Raw genomic sequence first — 17692 nt, forward strand, 5'->3', positions numbered from 1 at the left:
CATTCTCCTACTCTGTTCTCCGGTCATTGGATTGTATACCACTGCCTCAGTTGTTATGCTTAGAAAAGTAGGAGTTGTTTTATCCTACTGTCCATGTCACTCTCCACTTGTTATGATTGAAAAGTGGGAGTTGATCTTGATTCTTATTTTTCCCTAAAGCACAATCTGTGCTAATTCCTGTTCTTCTTACCTTGCTCATCCTCTCACCCCTATACATTTTCCAAACTACTAAGACCTTCCATAAAAAAATGTATGTATACACACATATGCACATATATGTATGATATGTATGTATGCATATATATGTATGTATGTATATACGCACATATACACACAATTTCTATTTATATATCTATTCACACATATGTTTGTGTAATTTGTATGTATGTTGTAATTCTGGTTAAAACTCTTCAGGAGTCCCCTGTGCCCTACTCCCCTTTATTCAAAGTCTGGTCTGTTGACCAGTTGCAATGGCATCCCCTCAGAGCTTGTTAGGAATGCAGACTCTACAGCCCCGTACTACAATTACTTTGTCAGAGCCTGAATTTAGCAAGAATCAGGTTTGAGAAGCACTGAACTGAAGGATCAAGTTCACATAGTTTAACCTGAAATATATGACCCTCTGTGTTCTCGCCCTTGTCTAACTTTCCTATCTTAGTTTCTGCACCCTTCATGCCTTAGTTTGAACCATAGTTATGTTTGGTTCCCAGACAATCTGAATTCTTCTATTCTCCCATTTCCATGTTCCTGCTTTTCTTTATGCCTTAAATTCATCTCAACTCTCTAGCTTGGTGCTTACCTAATAAGCTTCCTGACTTTTATGATTTAGCTAAAATACAGATTCCTATGTAAATACCTTCCTTGATACTGTCCTACCAGATGGAGCCAGCCACTCCCCATGTCCTTAGATCAATGTCTGTATCTGTGTAATAGCTGTCATCTATTATTCAATTAGTTTTTACATATGCCTATATCTTGCTAGAATTTGAAAGACAAGGGGGAGTTCTTAGTCATATTTATAGCCTCCTAATATGGTGCTGACAGGTATACCGTAATTGTTGACTGATTCTTTTAAGACATTTGATAGATACTGCATTGTTGAATAAGTTAAGTGTGGATAAAATGCTTCCTTCCTGCACCTTACACACTCACACACATGTGTGTATATAAACATGTGTGTACATGTACACACACATGTACATGTGTGTGAATCATGGGCACTTTATAATAAATACTTGTAAAAGATAAGTTTGTACTGTGATGGATGCTATTCATTCGACAGAAAGGCAGTTGGTGAACTTGTCTGTGAATAGTTGCTGGTCTTTAAATGACACTTGAAATGTCATATTAGTGTAAGAGAAACAGATTGAAAGAGGTAAAAGTCCTCACACAGCAAGAGAAATGGCGACTGGATCACATCTTTAATAGACCAACTTTTTAAGATCATTTAAACTAAAACTCAAGCATAAAAATATTTATAAGTCACGAGCACGTTTTTATTAAACAAAAGCTAAAGCTGTCAGATCAGGTCTTCAGTTTGGTAAAGGAATATCTACTCTTGTCCATTTAACTTCTTAGAGATTTTTATATAATATGATACTTAATCTTATTTGGGGGAAAATTACTTGACTTTATACTATGTATATATTTCCCATAAATATAAAGGTATAGTAATTTTTACTACATAGTATATTTTTAATATAAAATCATTAAAATTTGTAAAAACTACACAATGGAAAATTCAAAAATGACTTTATTGTCCTAAATTATTAGGTCATTAAAGAATTTAAGACATAATAGGGTTTTTTTTTTTTTCCTTTTTCACCCAAAGCAGGATGTATTGTGTTGTACTCCGTTTTCAGGATACAAACTTACCTAGGAAGGGAATGGGAGTCCATAGCATTTCTATTTTTTTTTTTTTTTACATTGCTTGGCATTTAAGAAAACAAAATGTATGAGACTGGCTTTACCCCAAGGAACCTCCAAAAGCAACTTAAAAAAACTATGATAATGATTATTACTCAGAATTTGTCCAACTAACCAGATTTGTTTAACTAACCACATATGACACACCAGCACTGCAAAAGGGACCCTGAAAGAATGTGTATATTATTCTGTAGTTAAGATCTAAGTTAAAAATTTTGGGCACTTTCAAATATTTCCTTAAAATTATTTTGAGAAACCTAGGCAGAAATGCCTTCAAATATTCAAATGTACCACTTTTCCAAGTAGCAGTGTGGTCAGCAGTAAAGATTCTCCCTGAAGACCACTTATATTTCAAAAAATATTCCAAAAGCCAAAATTTAAGATATGAACATACCATTTATTATCCACACCAGCAGGGATTCTGGCTGTTGAATGGAACACAGTTCAGAAAGTGTTCACTTTTAAAAAACTTACAGCCCATATATTTCTTGTTTTGACAGAGATATATAATTTATCATGTTGTATTTATGATTATCCAAAAATAAAATTATTTATATTTAAATGCAGTTCTAATTAGAAAATGTGAAGAGAAGTTCTAGATGTTCTTACTGATATAACATATTTTAAAATCATTTGCTAAAGACAACATAAATAAAAACATATATTTTTAGCAAAATAAATTCTCCCTCCCTGGTATTTGTTATAAATCTCCTAGGATTCCAGGCTACAGTGCTTTCTTGCTAGTCCTTTAAAATAAAACTGTCCTGAATTAATACACATGTAATTTACTCAGCAATCTGAAGTTCTATTTAAATCAAGGACAGGTCTAATTGCTAGTTGTTCCTGGCTGACTGCTTGGCGTTGGCTACCTACAAAAGCCTGCACTTTCTTTCATTGATTAGTATTTGTCCCAAAATATATATTCACAGGTGTCAAGATAAGACACATATAAAAATAATATCCATGAAGCTCCCTTTCTTTATATTAGGTTTTGCCAGAATTTTAAATATCAGAGAAAAACCTCTGATAAGAGATGAATGTGTGCATTTAAATTGATGGTATTCCATGTGTATTTTTCAGAAAAGTCTGTCCAATGTATATGCATTTTTTGAAACTCAAGAAGATTGTAAGAACAAATTGATATGAATTGCATATTTAATAGGTTGTAATTATGTCTTATCAAAAGCTCAACTTTTTAAATCCTTTATTCTTTGGAAATATGGTAATTGTCCCCTTTCCCATGTAGTTAATTATAAATTGCAGGAAGAATTAAGTAGGCTAGAACTCTTTACTTTTTTTTTTCTTTGTCTCTATGGTTGCAGTGAGAATAGAAATGAATTGGTTTGATCTTGTTTCTGAATGACATTTCTTTCCTCAGAGGATGAACCTTATTTTACGGACCTGAAATTTTTGATATTTTTCATTTTACAGATGAACTTAAAAATGTATCAGGAAGAAAATGTAGTTTATTTTAGAAATCCAAAACTTTGTTCCTACAGGAGTTTCTATTTTATGATATAGTAGATAAGAGATGCCAATAAACAATATTCATTGACCACAATAGTAGATAATGTCCAAAATTTCTTTCTTGCAAGGAGAAAAGTGCAAGTGTATCCATTTCTCTCGTTTCATTTTGTTATGTCAGTAGGACGCACTGAGAGCATGCAAATATTAATGGTATTTAAATTACTTTACAAGACTATGTTTTTAAATCTTGTATTCAGAGGCTTAAAATACTCTAATTCTGCATAGTAATAATTCAACTTGAGAGATTTCTAGAACTTCAGAGAATATTGGGAGATGTTTCCACAAAGTTCTAAGATACCCTGATATAGTTTTTAGAAATATTTATAGACAATTATTTCAAGTTTGTGATCCCAGATTGCAGAGTCCATTCCAGCTCTCAAATTTAGTCACTTTAAAACTGCTATAGTTTTTCAGATAGTCTTTCTAACTTAGATTTAAAATTCCTAATGTTTGCTAATCATTTTCTTGTGCTAATCATATTCTCATATAATTCCCATAGTAATCTTATAAGATAAGTATTATTTTATAATCAGAGATGGAAAAATAGGCTTAGAAGAGCTATGTGGCATTGAAGAAAAATCCTATTAATAAGATAGATATTAATATTTATATAATATAAATTCATTTATCTTATTACTATTTGAGTATGTTTGGACCCTGGACTAAGTATATGACATGTACAGTTGACTCTTGAACAACACAGTTTGAACTGCACCAGTCCACTTATATGCAGACTTCTTTCATTAAATATATTGGAAAATTCTATGGAAATTTGTGACAATTTGAAAAAACATTTTCTTTTCTCCAGTTTATTTTATTCTAAGAATATAGTATATAATACATATAACATACAAAATATGTGTTAATTGGCTGTTTATGTTATTGATAAGGCTTCTGGTCAGTGGTAGGATATTAGTAGTTACAGTTTGGGGAAATCAGAATTCATATTCAGATTTTCAACTGCATGGGAAGTTGGTGCCCCTGACTCCTGTATTGTTCAAGGGTCAACTGTTTTATCTTATAAATCCTTATAATAATCCTTTAAACTGGGTTTTATTCTTTACATTTAATGGATGAAAAAACCAAAATTCACAGAAACTAAGGAACTTATATAAGGTTACAGATCTAGCAAGTGCCAAGTCTGGTGTTCTAGCCTGGGTCCAGAGAATCCTTCATGGTGACGAATTCTTTCCTCTCCTGCCCTTCAGGGTAATGTGATGATAGAATGCCCTAACAGTGTGTCAAATGCCTGGCATCTAATAGGTGCTCAAGAAATGTTATTTCATTATACATATAGAAAATGACTTCTAAATCCAAGTCTAGGGGACCACTCTCCATTGATACCACAAAATGTCAGGTTATAACACTGGTTCTCAAGTATAGTAAATCGCCAAGTATGACCAGCCTGAGAATTGAGAGTTTATCTCACTCATTACAGTTAATTAATCCTGCTAACCATATGGCTCTAATATTACTTTAACAGAGTTTCTAACCCTTTTATACACCAGTTAGCCACAGACTGCACCTCTGCTATCCTCGGTAAGTAACTGAGTCACAGGGGATTTTGGAAAGTGTGAGCATGACTCAGCACCACCAAAATGGCCACAGCAAAAAAACCCTCATTCTCAGCATTCTGTGGAGAATGGGTCAGCAGCTTTTTCTTCATTTACAGAGGAGGCAAAGGCCTGAGTTCCCAGCGTGGCTTCAGTCTAAGTACAGATTTCCCCAGAAACAAATCAGGCCAACTTATTTGAGTCATCTTTGAAACCTGAGAAGATAAAAGCAAGTAGAAAGATAAACCCAGAAAGGGATGAGGTCATATATTGAAGCATTATAAGGAATTATGTCCAAAATTGAAAGAAAAATATTAACACTCACCAGGAGTATGTTTTACATCTATAATTGATACATTGAATGAATAGGACTCATGAGATATAATAATAGAAGCCACTTTATTTGGGGCTCCCCAATGTATATTTCAAGCTTTGCAGTGTCAATAATGCCTATGCTGTTCTCTAGATGAAAATTTGGGCAGTCCCATGACTTTCCATGAATTTCTAGTCATTTGCAAGGAATTTAGTCCTACAATCACTTAAAACCACAACAGTCTCAATTCAGTAATTAAAGTTGTCCAGTCCCAAGTGTTAATCAGAACGCTGAAAGCTTTACCATATTAAAGATTCTCTCTTCCATATAATGGGGTCTTCAGATAGGGTATATGCTTTGTAGGGAGTGGATGCTGTACGCTTTTTTGGTTTCTTTCCTATTTGCTAGTTGGTTATTGATCATTCTAGGTTTGAAGCTCAAGAAAGAAGTAAAAAAAAGGAGAACAGAAAGTTCTTATTGGCTTGGGACTGGCATATTTTTGGCTCTCTGAATCTGACATGTAATAATAATGATAATAATGACAAAACAAAGATAACAGCTGCCACATAATGCTGATTATGTATAAAACAGTTTTAAACACTTTACTTGTATTAATTCCTTTAATCTTCATAACTGAGACAAAGAGAGATTAAGCAACTTGCCCAGGTTCACCTTGCTAGTACATGGTGCATCTGGGATTTTAACCCAGGCAGTCTGGCTGTAGGCTCCTTCTCTCCTGAGCACTGTTGTGGGTCTTAGGGTGTTTCCCTTTCTGGGCCTCTCTATCCTATAATGTGAGGGACGCATTTCTTTTGCCCCAAATTGTACAGCAGTCTACCCACACAGACGATTGTCATGACAGGCATCCTAGTGGCTCCAGGATTGGATTTTCGGCCTTGACAAACTCTTAAAGAGCAGGCTGGTCCAGATGAAGCCCCCTCTCCTGAGGCAGTACCCATTTTCCATGTTATCTCACTCATTAAACTTTTCAGGTAGGAGTTAGATCCCAATATACTAGCTTCTCAAATCCAAGAAAGTTATGTCAAGCTCTAGGTGTAGGCACCTTGAAGCCTCTTTCACTAATCTTAGGTGAAAAGCAAGACCCCTAGAAGTCAGAAAATGTGTTTTCTAATAATTTAATAATAACAAATATATTAATGTTTTTGACAATTAATACTTTAAATATAATTTCCCATTACATTTATAAAGTATGGATCACAGTCCATTTGCACACACATTTATCAAACGTCAGTTTAGTTCTGTCATTCAAAGAGCCACTTAATTTTTCCCTTTAGGTATCATGTTTTAGTATCTGTTTCTTCCTCTGTCTAACACCTGAGAAGTTCTGAAAAGATAAGGAAGGGAGCTTATGTACTCTCCCAAATATTAAACTCAGAAGCCTTTCATTTTTTTTTATAGGATTGGCACTGGCTCTCTCCATGTCCACTCCCTGGTATGACTCATTTGTCCCACACCTCACTGTCCATATACTGTGAAGTAGAGATAAATGAGGAGAAAGGCTGAATTTAGCTCTCTGTGTAACAGAATCATTCTTTCCCCTTAATTCCAAGTTTCTGAGGTCCAGAATCAAAGGCTTTCCTAACCAAGTTGGAGAATACCTTAATTCAACACTATTAGATTGTGTGTGGTACACCTCTAGCTGGAAGGCCCTCTACTCATCCTTTCTCCTCCTAAAAGTGTTACTGGAATACTGAAGTGTCCCCCTTATAAAGCCCTTCTCAGTATACCTAGTCAGAGTTCTGCAGTCCTGCCTTTGGTCTCAGTTCCTCTGCACAACTTTCCATGACCCTTTCTTACCCCATATTCCTGACCCCAAAATAGGTGAGATGGGTCTTTTTGATTTGCCTATGTCATGTTCTATTTATGCTGTATCAGTAACATTGTTTGTTTGTCTTCTTCCTGAGACTGAGAACTTCTTTAGACAGAGGTAAATTGATATATCTAATTCCTAATATTGATTTCTCAATGAATGTTTGTTGACCAATTAAATGAATGAATGAGTGGTCCTAGTATTTAACTCTGTTGGGAATTTTAATTTTTATATCTATCTATACACCTAATAAGGTACCTTCCATGTAATACATGTTTGATGAATGCATGGATAGATAAATCAATGAATTAGTATGTGTATAGTACTATCGTGTAAAAGTTCTCAACCCAGAAGGAAAAACAATGTTTACAAGAATCATTTTTCTGTGAACAGAATGACATTTTATTTGGATGAATCATTTCTCACTCTGCCATATACAAACCTGTTCTGAGGATTAAATGACTAATATGTGTACACAGGCACTTCGTAAACTTCAAAGAAATAGAATACTTTTAGTTTTCTTTTTCAAGTGTTTGTCACTGTTTGAATTCTTTGTAGTTACATATTTACATAATCAATCTGAGGTGTAATTGGTCTGGGATATTTGTCTCATTTGGTCAGGATATTCTGGAATGAAATATGTCAAGATGTTAAAGTAGGAAAGACAATGAGGGAAGATGACAGACTTGGAGACAATCAGCCTATCTAAACAGCATAGTGTTTTTAAAAAACAAAACCCACTGATAGTTAAAAAAAAAAAAGTTATGTCTCTTAAGAGAACATGTTTTTCAGGGTTAGCACTGCAGATCCCTTAATCCTGATCAAGTCTATATGTCAACAATCTACAGGTATAAATATGCAAGGTAGATGGATGAGAAGAAGGAGAGGGGAAAGCCCTGTCTTTAGGGTGATTTGTCACCAACTTTTATCTCAAACTGTTGCTTTGAGAGCTGGGCTGGCCCTTGAGGGCATTCTAATGTTCCCTCTTGACTTTGGCTTAAGAATTAATGTAAAGGTAGAGTGTCTTTTTCCCTAGTATTCATTCTGGTTCTAGCTGGCCTCCTAGAAGCTGGGGATCATCCAATTAGGTGGTGCCCTCAAACTCTCCCACCATCATGCCCACATTAAATGTTAGACAAGATACTCAAGAAGGAGAATGAAAATTCCTAGGTAAAAATAGTGTTTTTAACCCCTTTTCTTCAGCTACTGTGGCAGTTTCCTTGACCCATATTGAGAGCTCATCTTCTTTAGAAGTAGAGCGAAGAGGTAGGTAAAACCTGAGGTTTGGGTTTTCAGTCACCCCACTTGTGTGGGAAGCTCTTGTGTGACCATCTGATCCAGCAGTTCTGAACCTTTGTTACCACTCAAACTCACAGTGCAATAACTGTGTCCTATGGAAACAGCAGATAAGAACGATAGGGGTTCTCAACTGGAGAGTCCACCCCTTCGGAGGAGGGAACATTTTAAATCCTTGGGAGAAATATGAGGCTTGGAAAAGATCTATGGGTAAATTTGACATCGCCTCTCCATGGAATCATGGTTCTAGAAAAACCTTTTCATTTGTACATGAGAAAAGTGAGGATTCGTCTCCCAAAGTCCCACAGATGGAGTAATGGGAACACTTCTGACTCCAAGATCCTAACTTCTATTCCATTCTTTTTTTCCTGTCACAGACTATTGATTAAAAAATAATTTATGTTCACATGGCCTCTGTCTTTAGTAGGCCTTATCATGTGTCTGCCCCTGTGTAACCATATTGTTAATCCACTTGATTAAAATACTAATTGGAACGTCTTAATATTCAAAACTCCAGTAATAATGGAGTAAGAGACAGACTGACACAGGTTGCCATCTTTATTTACTCCATGCTATGCAGCCATGGAAGCTCAAACCCTCCTTATTTATGCTCCCATCACATTTTATCAGTACGTAGATACCTCTGCCCAAGTACAGTTCACTTACTTATTGAACTTTTGCCTCTTAACCCTGTGCTCCATAAAGATATACACTCCCTAGATATAAAACAAACTCGTTACCACTACTTTTACTAACAATTATGAATTATTACAAAAGAGAGGTTCATCATCACCACTAATGCTGTTTAGTGTAAATGCTCATAATTAGAAATAATAACTAGCATCTTAATAATGCTTTCAACTTTCAAAAAAAAAGCTTAACCTCACATACAGATTAATTATATTTATTGATCTGGCTTAAGCTATCAGAAAAGGAAAATAAACTTTTCCTGTTACTTTTTGTGTTCTCACCAGTAATATCCTTGCAAATTGTTATAGTGATCTGTTCCTGTTCACTGAGGTGAATCGATATCTATCATTTGATGCACTCCTATGAATTAGACAAGACACTAATAACTAATACTTTTTGCAGATGTTACTACCAAATCTCAGTGCATCTCATAGCAGCAAACATGCGGTTGAGCTTAGTTTGAAACTGATATGATAGGTTGTCTGATATGAGTTCAGTTCACCTTTTATATAACCTGTTGGTACTGTATGTCATATTTTGACTTAAACAAAAAAACTTAGCATGTAGATTGATGAACTAAGTGTGTTTTTGTGGTGACTTTATCAATAATCACACAAACATCACTTCAGAGTTTAGTGATGCCTTCAAAATAGGTCACCTAAGTAAAGGTTGCTCTAGAAAGCTTATAAATCACAAAAAAATCATTCTTAGCACAAGTACTTCAATAAAATTCAATATTTTATTCCAGTTAAGTTAGAAATATTAGATCATTGATAAGATGAAATCGTATTAGTTGGTGACACTTCTTAAGTCCCATTAAACAGAAAATGAAAAGTAGCGGGGGAGTATCTCATAGAGGGAGCATGCATGGACAACAGAGTCAGATTCTTGCGGCATTCCCCGCTGTGCCGCTTACTTGCAGGGTAATATTTAGGCAAATTGCTCACCCTCTCTGAGTTTCTGTTTTCTGTCCTGTAGAATAGCATAATACTGATATCCATATCTGTTGTGGTGACTAATGGTGATACAATGGGTCCAGAACCATCTCTAGCATATTTAGTAGCTCAACAAATCCTGGCTGTGGTGTTTATGATTATTATTAACATTAGTACATCTATATTATAATTGAAGATACCATAAAATAAATAAAAGATAAAAGATGTTTTTATGAAAATCCCCTCCTCCCCTTTTGGCACTAATCAGTCCTTGTTAGTACAGGATGGAGCAATATTGTTCAAAGGGAAGCACTTCACTCTCTCTAAAAGGTCAATTAGAAGCGAATTTATAGGAGTTACAACAAAAGGATAGGCTAGGTAGAGATAAATTTCTAATATAAAAAGAAGTGCCTTGCAGATTGTTAGAATGTCACATCTCTGTGCTTTTTGTTTCATTTCTTTGCACCTCAGTTTCTGATGTGACAAGAAAGGCTTTTAAGATCTGTCCTGTCCAACTCTACATTCTGGGGTTCTATGAAATGCTGTAGAGAGAATATCTAAGCTCACAATATGGATGGGAGACAAGTAAGCAAGACTTTCTATACCTTGACTCACATGATCTCACGGGAGTATGTCGTGTCAGTTTTATCTGGAAGCCCGGAGGAGAGGAGACCAGTTCTGCCTCTGGGTTAGGAAGGTTCTCAGATGATTACTGCTGGGGCCTAAGAAGCCAGCTGCTTTTAGGGAGCCTGGCGCCCAATACCTAATCCTTAGAATAATAGAAAAACAAAGGGTAATTTCTTATGCCTTGATAAGAGTAGAAATTACCTGGTTTTCTACAGCACTGCACCAAAAAATCATTCTCAGAGGCTTCTCCTATACTTCTAAATATGGTAATAAACATACTGAAAAACATGTCAGCTAGGCTATTCTGCTGCATGTAATATACAGAACATAACATCCTTTTTACTCATTTGCAGCAAAACCAAGGCAAGTGCCCAGCCCAGAACTGTTCAGTGGAAGCCCCTGCTTGGATGCCTGTGCACCACTGTACTGTAAGTGTAATTATTTGATTATTCCAACATTGGCCCGATTGAAGGAGAATCATTTTTATATTTTGGAACAACCTTTGTGGAACAGACTAGAATATTCTCTGAAATTCTAGAGTAGAGCAAACCTTCTGAACAGAGAAAGAATGTCTTTTCAGAAAGCTCTGCATTATGTAATACCTGTGACTCCATGCATTAGTTTTTGGAGTCAGGATGACTTGCAATGAATTTATCTAAATGGGTTATTGATGCTTTAGATTTGAATAGTCATTAAAATGAATATATTTGCACATGTATTTTTTCTCAGTAGCTGCATATTCAGCGATACTTGATTTTAGAAAGGCCTTAGAGAAGGGTGCTTTCTCTTCTGTCCTTGTTGTGTTGACTGTTTAATAGTGATAAGCACACAGATTTGCAATTTTCAAGTCTTTCTAGCATACTAATAGTCTCTGCGTTTGTATAAAATCTTCTGTTAGAGAATTTTCAAGTGCCTTAGAGACAGGTATTAATGTCATTGTTCCTGTGTTACCAGTGGGAGACTTACATGCAAAGGGAGTGAGGATAATGCATCAGTTGTAAAGCTGGGCATAGACTCAGATACCCTAAGTCTCTTTTCATGAGCTCATTCTAATATTCTGTGCTCTGATTAAATGAAGAAAGTGGCTGGTTTGTATGATACTCTCTTAATACATACACTGCCTAATAGAAATGACAGTAATTCCTCTCTGGCAACTGTGTGCCATCACTGACAGCTGGCTTGTCATGAAATAATTTGTGTGTGATGCATAAAGAAGTGCAAAAGTCACTTTTTGGAAGTTCCTCTCATTGATCCACCTTGCAGGCAATATAAAGTAGTATGTGGAGCTTCTCACGCATCATCTGTTGTTGAGGTACAAGCTGCTGAAAGGTGCAGCTGAACTATCATCAAATGATTTGTGACTATAGTAGGCCTGGTGGAGCCTACTTTTCACTCAGATTTGTAAGGGAATGAAGCCTCTTTCTTGGTTTTTGTTTGTTTATCTGTGGGAGGATGTGAAGATGGGATCACCTGTAACAAGGGAGAGATGCTGCTGCTAAGTTTTGGAGGCATCCTGGCAGTGCACAGGCAGCCCAGACCTGCCGGAGACTCAGAGAATAGAAATGTCATACTTTTGTGAGCAGATGGTCAGAGGGGAGTGCCTGCTTAGGGACTCTGCTGACAGCAGAAAAAGGATGTGTTTTTAAGAATTCTGTTTCTTCATTAAGCACACCTTTTATTGTATCCCTGCTGATATTATCTCACAGTTACTGATTTGGATGTCTGTGTCTCCAAGGAGACCCTGTGTTCTACGTCCTAATATGCCTGTACCTAGCTAAATCCATGGCACATGATAGGAGCCCTGTGAGTGTAGGTTTGATGAATGAATCTTCAACCTGTTGATTTTCTTCTTAGTAAGGTTTTAAAAATTATTTTACAACTCTCATGTTTCTTGATAAAGAGGAATAATTATACTATTTTACCTTCTTAAGTAGATGGTTTCCATTTCTCACCCTCAAGGGTCCTTTTTATGCTCTTTCCTTTAGAGTACTGGTGAATGTGTGTTCTGAGGAATTTTGTTCAAACTAGACAGAATTTAGTAGTCTGATTTAGCTCTGTCAGGTACTATGCCAGTTGCTTGGAGATACCAAGATAAATAAGATAGTGTTCCTATTTTATCATCCACATGTAGTTCTGATGCTACACTGTACTGATAATCTCAGACAAAAATGTTTGACATTTTAGTTACTTTGTGAATCTTACTGTAAGTAAATCCATTATTAGAATTCTGCCTTTTGGATTATTAAAAATAATTCATCCTTCATTTCTACCTTGGATTTGGACCATTTAGGGTCCAGAAATCCAAGATTAGGTCTTCCTGTGGTAGGACATTAAGGATTAAATACATGACTACATAAGACTCTTCCTGAAGGTCACAAGTCAGAATTGCCAACATTAAAGTCTGATTCTCAGTTCTGTGATCAGGTGAGAGCATCAGATATTTCTTCTTGCTTCTGCCATGGAATTATGAGCTGCTGGTTTCATAGATTTCCTTTGCTATTTACTTAAAAGTAATTATATCTCCCATGGGGCAGACACTTTCCGGAGGAGTACACAACCAATAATAATTGTGCTTTTTTCTGTGTGTAAGTAACCCCATCCACCAAGGTAGGTTCTCAGTGGCTGTGTCTGGGTTATGTGAGTCTGTCTCTGGCCATAGCTGACTGATCCAGGGGTAACTATCTGATCTCAGCAGGGCAAGGTGGATTCTCTCTTCTGGGAATTTAAAATCTGTACTAGAGAGATATCAAACTGGTAGTCATCAGTATTGAATCATATGAATGACAATAGTTTGGAAAGAATTCTGGGAACTTGGGTTGCTGAGATCCCTGGAGCTGCCTTATACCTGAGGTTTTGCTTACTCAAATCTTGTTTGATTTTGTAGAAAGATCCCAATAACCTGCTGATAATCAATAAGTTATTTTTTTCCCTCAAATTAATCTAGATATTGCTGCTTTATTTTGCTTGGGAGGGTTTAATGTTCTTTGTCTTATTTGCAACCCTTAAAGAGAAAAAAACCCTACCTTAACTAATCCCCTAGTGAGCAACATGTATAAAGCTCCCACCAGAGCTAGTGTAATGGGCGGTAGTGTCAGGCAGAATGGGACATTCACAGCACTGGGATTCAATCATTTATAATAGTCTGTTCATTCCAAATATATGATTATATATAACACTTGAGACATAAAAATTGATCAAATAATAACCTGATAATAACTTAATTTACATTATAGAATAGGGAAAATGGATAGTTAATTATATAGTTAGCATAAGCCTATTTAAATAACAAAAAACTATGTATGATATGTATAGTCATTCTGGTATTAATTTCCATTTTCTCATCTCTCAGGAAATAGAGAATATCTTAGCCTCATGTGTTTAAGTGAATGTCTTGTCTGTCTCAAATCCTTTATGGACTGAAGCAAGTTATAAATAAATGAATACATATATTCATTCATAATAAATGAATCATTTCTGTTATCTTGGTGCCTTTTTCAAGTTGAGTTGATTCTTTCCTACATTCCCCCCACTGTCCTATTCTTATGCCTTGGTATTTGCTTTGGAATTACTGTATTCTTATAATTGGGCTTTATTACTTTTTTCGAAAGAGGTCTTGGTCTTTGTGTGTGCATTTGCCCCAGGTTCACATTAAGCGCGGAGCTTTTGTCATTGGTTTTCCTAAGAAGGCTTCTTTCTCTAAATTGCTTTGCAAATGCCTGTCACCAGCTACATATTGCCTTGAAAATGACTTCTATTACTGTTCGTTCTGTGTCTTCCTAGATACTCTATTTTGGCACTCTACACTTTTGTAATGATGGGACCAAGAGGTATTTTTAAAGTCTTTTTCTTTTAGCCAGAACTATAATGTAGAAATTGGGGTTCAAGATGAATAGCAATTTTGCCCTCAGTAATTATACAGAAACGTGGACATATTTATGCTTTCTGAATAGCTATAAATGAAATATCTTAGTGAGAAGTGTGGTGTGACCATTTTATTATTTATTTATCTCTCCATGTGTGGCTACATTAAGCACTACATGCCCTTCCTCACCTCTAAACTTTAAATTTAACTGGGTTATATGTTACTGGTCTGCATGACCATGCATATGGACACAATGGTTACCTGAACCACTACCACTTGTAAACAAGTGAGAAGACATCTACAAGTTCTGAGACGCAGGTGAAGGCAGGCAGATCTCTGAATCTGTTGTGAAGTAGGCTAACAATTAGTCCTGGTGTTTGGAAATAAAGAACCTTATAGTCTTGACCAGCTGTAGGAGGCTTGAGTGGCTGCTGTATTTCAGGGAATGTCGCTGGTCCACTCAGTATGGCTGTGGCCTGTGCGTGGATTTGATCACTTTGAGGAATGCCCAAAACACTATCCTTAGTTATTGGGCAATGCTTAGAAATGGCTGTGATGTGTGATTTTATTGATTAGACATACAATACATACCTAACCATGATTTGTCTACAATAAATGCTTTGTTTCTCTGCATGTTTGCATACCCCTTGGTGGTCAGAAATGGAAACAGTGCAATGAGAGGAGTTTCTAAAAGCTAAGCTGAAAATAAAGTCCCTGCTATTATGGAGCTTGTCATGAACATTGTTATAACTGTGTATCTCTATTGTTATATAATATTCACCCATAAATAGGTGAAATATTTTTTAAATCATGTATGCATTTTCAAGTGAGAACACTGCACTTTGATTACATCAACTCTTGTTTACTCATTCAAGAAGCATTTACTGAGCACATTTAATAAGTTGTAATTGACCTTTGGATTCCACAGGGTGGATCAGGAAACAATACATGTAGATAATCACTGTACTGGGTAATACATGCTATAAAATGGTATAAATTTTTTTCTATACAAAAAGCTATGAATTTTCAGAATGGAGATTTGCCTCAAGACAGATTTTGGAAGACAGAAGATGCAGTGTTTGGTAATAGTTAAGTATACAAGCTTTAGAACTGAGTAAGATTTGTGTTGAAATATGAACTCTGCCACTTACTAGTCATATGATCTTGTTCAGTTTGCTTAATTTCCTTGAGTTTATGTTTGCAACAGGGTATTTTGAGATTTACATGAGATACTGCATAGCAACCATTAACATAGCACCCGGCACAAAGTAATTGCTGAATAAATGGGAAGAGAAAAGAATGAAAAAAGATAGTCACTCCAGAAGGAAGTGAATGGTCCAGGGGGAATTGGTGAGGAGGAGCATCAAATACAGGCAGTAACTCTTATTAATTTAGGGCTATTTACTTAGATTTCTTTAGGAGAGCCCTTTCTTTAGAAAGGGATTTAGGCTGGGACAGGAAAAGTTTCCAGGAGCTAATATACAGTCTTTAAGACTTTGAAAGCAGAAAATCTTGAAGCTATTGAAAAGAAACATTTCGCTCTGACACGTAGGAACTGGTGACATAGGAATGTCATATGAACAGGAGATGTTTGTATTCTGAGTAACTAAGGCCATCTTCAAGGAGTGGGACTGGATATCCCTTTTAATTTAGAACATTTTAACATTTCCCTACCATGTCCTAGATTATGAAAGTTATTTTTCTCTTTTATGGGAAATCAATAAAAACAGGCCTTCCTCAAAGAAACCGGAGGAGATGTTCTTTTAAAGTGTTAATTGCTTCAGAATGTTCTCTCAGAATCCCTCACTGTTACCCACTGTTGGGATCACTCACTCTAATTGAAACCAGTTAATACAATGTACATAAGCTGTTCCGTAATAGTCTAAAGGCTCCCCCACCTTTTTTTATAGCTACTCCTCCACTCTTTTTCCCTCCACAGTTCATTGTGTGACCTCATTTTTGTATACAGCCCACATAAATACCCAGACCAGGGCACTTAAAAACATCCACCCTAGTCATAAAATAAATAATGTCGTGTCTGCTTTCTGGGTGTTTCCAGAATTCATATGAACACAACACCCACTGGGCTAACTGAGCTTCTGGAAATTACACCCAGGATGGCTTTGATAAGTATTGTCTTTCCAAAGTCTGGGTACAAATTTTAATTTTTTAGGGCAATGTTTTCAAACCCTCAGTAGTTCTCTCTTAGAATGAAAAATCAGAACATTATTAGATGATTACAGTTTTAGAGAAATTATGGAAAATTGCAGAGTGCAGGGCCTTAAGTTGGTCTGCATTGGCATTAGAGTGTATCTGGCCATATGGATGGCAACTATGGGGTTACAGAAAAGAATCCAGAGGAGAAATTGTCTTAGAAAAATCACAATATAGTTTAAAGAAACAAGAGCTCTGTGGAATGGCTCTGACTCCATTTTGCCATAGTCAACTAAGTCAAACACTTAAAATCAATGAAAGTAAGTATCCGGAAGATTAGATTGACACAATGGATACATTTCTTTTCTCTTGCTCTTCTGGCCTTTAGCTCGTGTTACTTTGGAGTTATGCAGGTTTCCTCTCTAGGTTCGAAAGAGTCTGTTGGAATCTTCAGTGCTCATGTTAGATAATTTTGTTACAGTGATCTTTGAAACATGCCCTGAAAGGGAGCCCATACTATTAATGAGGGTTATTGGTTCATGAGAGAGATGAAAAAGCATTTCTGGGGAGCACACCTTAAAAACCACACAGAGTATAAAACAGAAGAAATGTAAGCATGTACCCAGCAGGCCCTAGGCAAAGAGGTGAAGGTTGTAAGTCCTGAGGCTGCCTGCAAGATCTGAGAAACTAAATGAAAGCATGATAGGTAACCATCTGGGAACAAAAGGCAGGCCCACAGTAAAACTGAAGTCAACAAATTTATTATATTATTCAGTACCCCCAGCTTCCTCTTTCAGCATCTATTAATATTTTCCTAGAATTCCCTCTTTATCCACCTTGACCGATTTGGGGGCCTCATCACTCACTTATGTCTTCCTGCCTTCTTTACTTTGTCACATAGTCAAAAATCTGATAGAACACAGAATTAATGTAAATAGTAACAACGTTCTGCATATGGTCATTGGGGATTTATTTTTC

The 17692-nt window shown here is 36.1% G+C and overlaps 1 protein-coding gene across 5 annotated transcripts in view; it reads left to right on the forward strand.

The window, feature by feature from the left end:
• The window catches only part of DLG2 (discs large MAGUK scaffold protein 2), a 1919888-nt gene that overhangs the window by 456884 nt on the left and 1445312 nt on the right, over nucleotides 1–17692 (forward strand). For all 5 annotated transcript variants that reach the window (XM_057507175.1, XM_057507177.1, XM_057507176.1 and 2 more), the window contains one exon: nucleotides 11052–11126. In XM_057507175.1, the coding sequence (XP_057363158.1) occupies nucleotides 11052–11126 (75 nt within the window). The remainder of the gene's footprint in view (nucleotides 1–11051; nucleotides 11127–17692) is intronic.

The sequence above is a fragment of the Manis pentadactyla genome, chromosome 9 (assembly GCF_030020395.1).
Source record: "Manis pentadactyla isolate mManPen7 chromosome 9, mManPen7.hap1, whole genome shotgun sequence".
Classification (NCBI taxonomy): Eukaryota; Metazoa; Chordata; class Mammalia; order Pholidota; family Manidae; genus Manis; species Manis pentadactyla.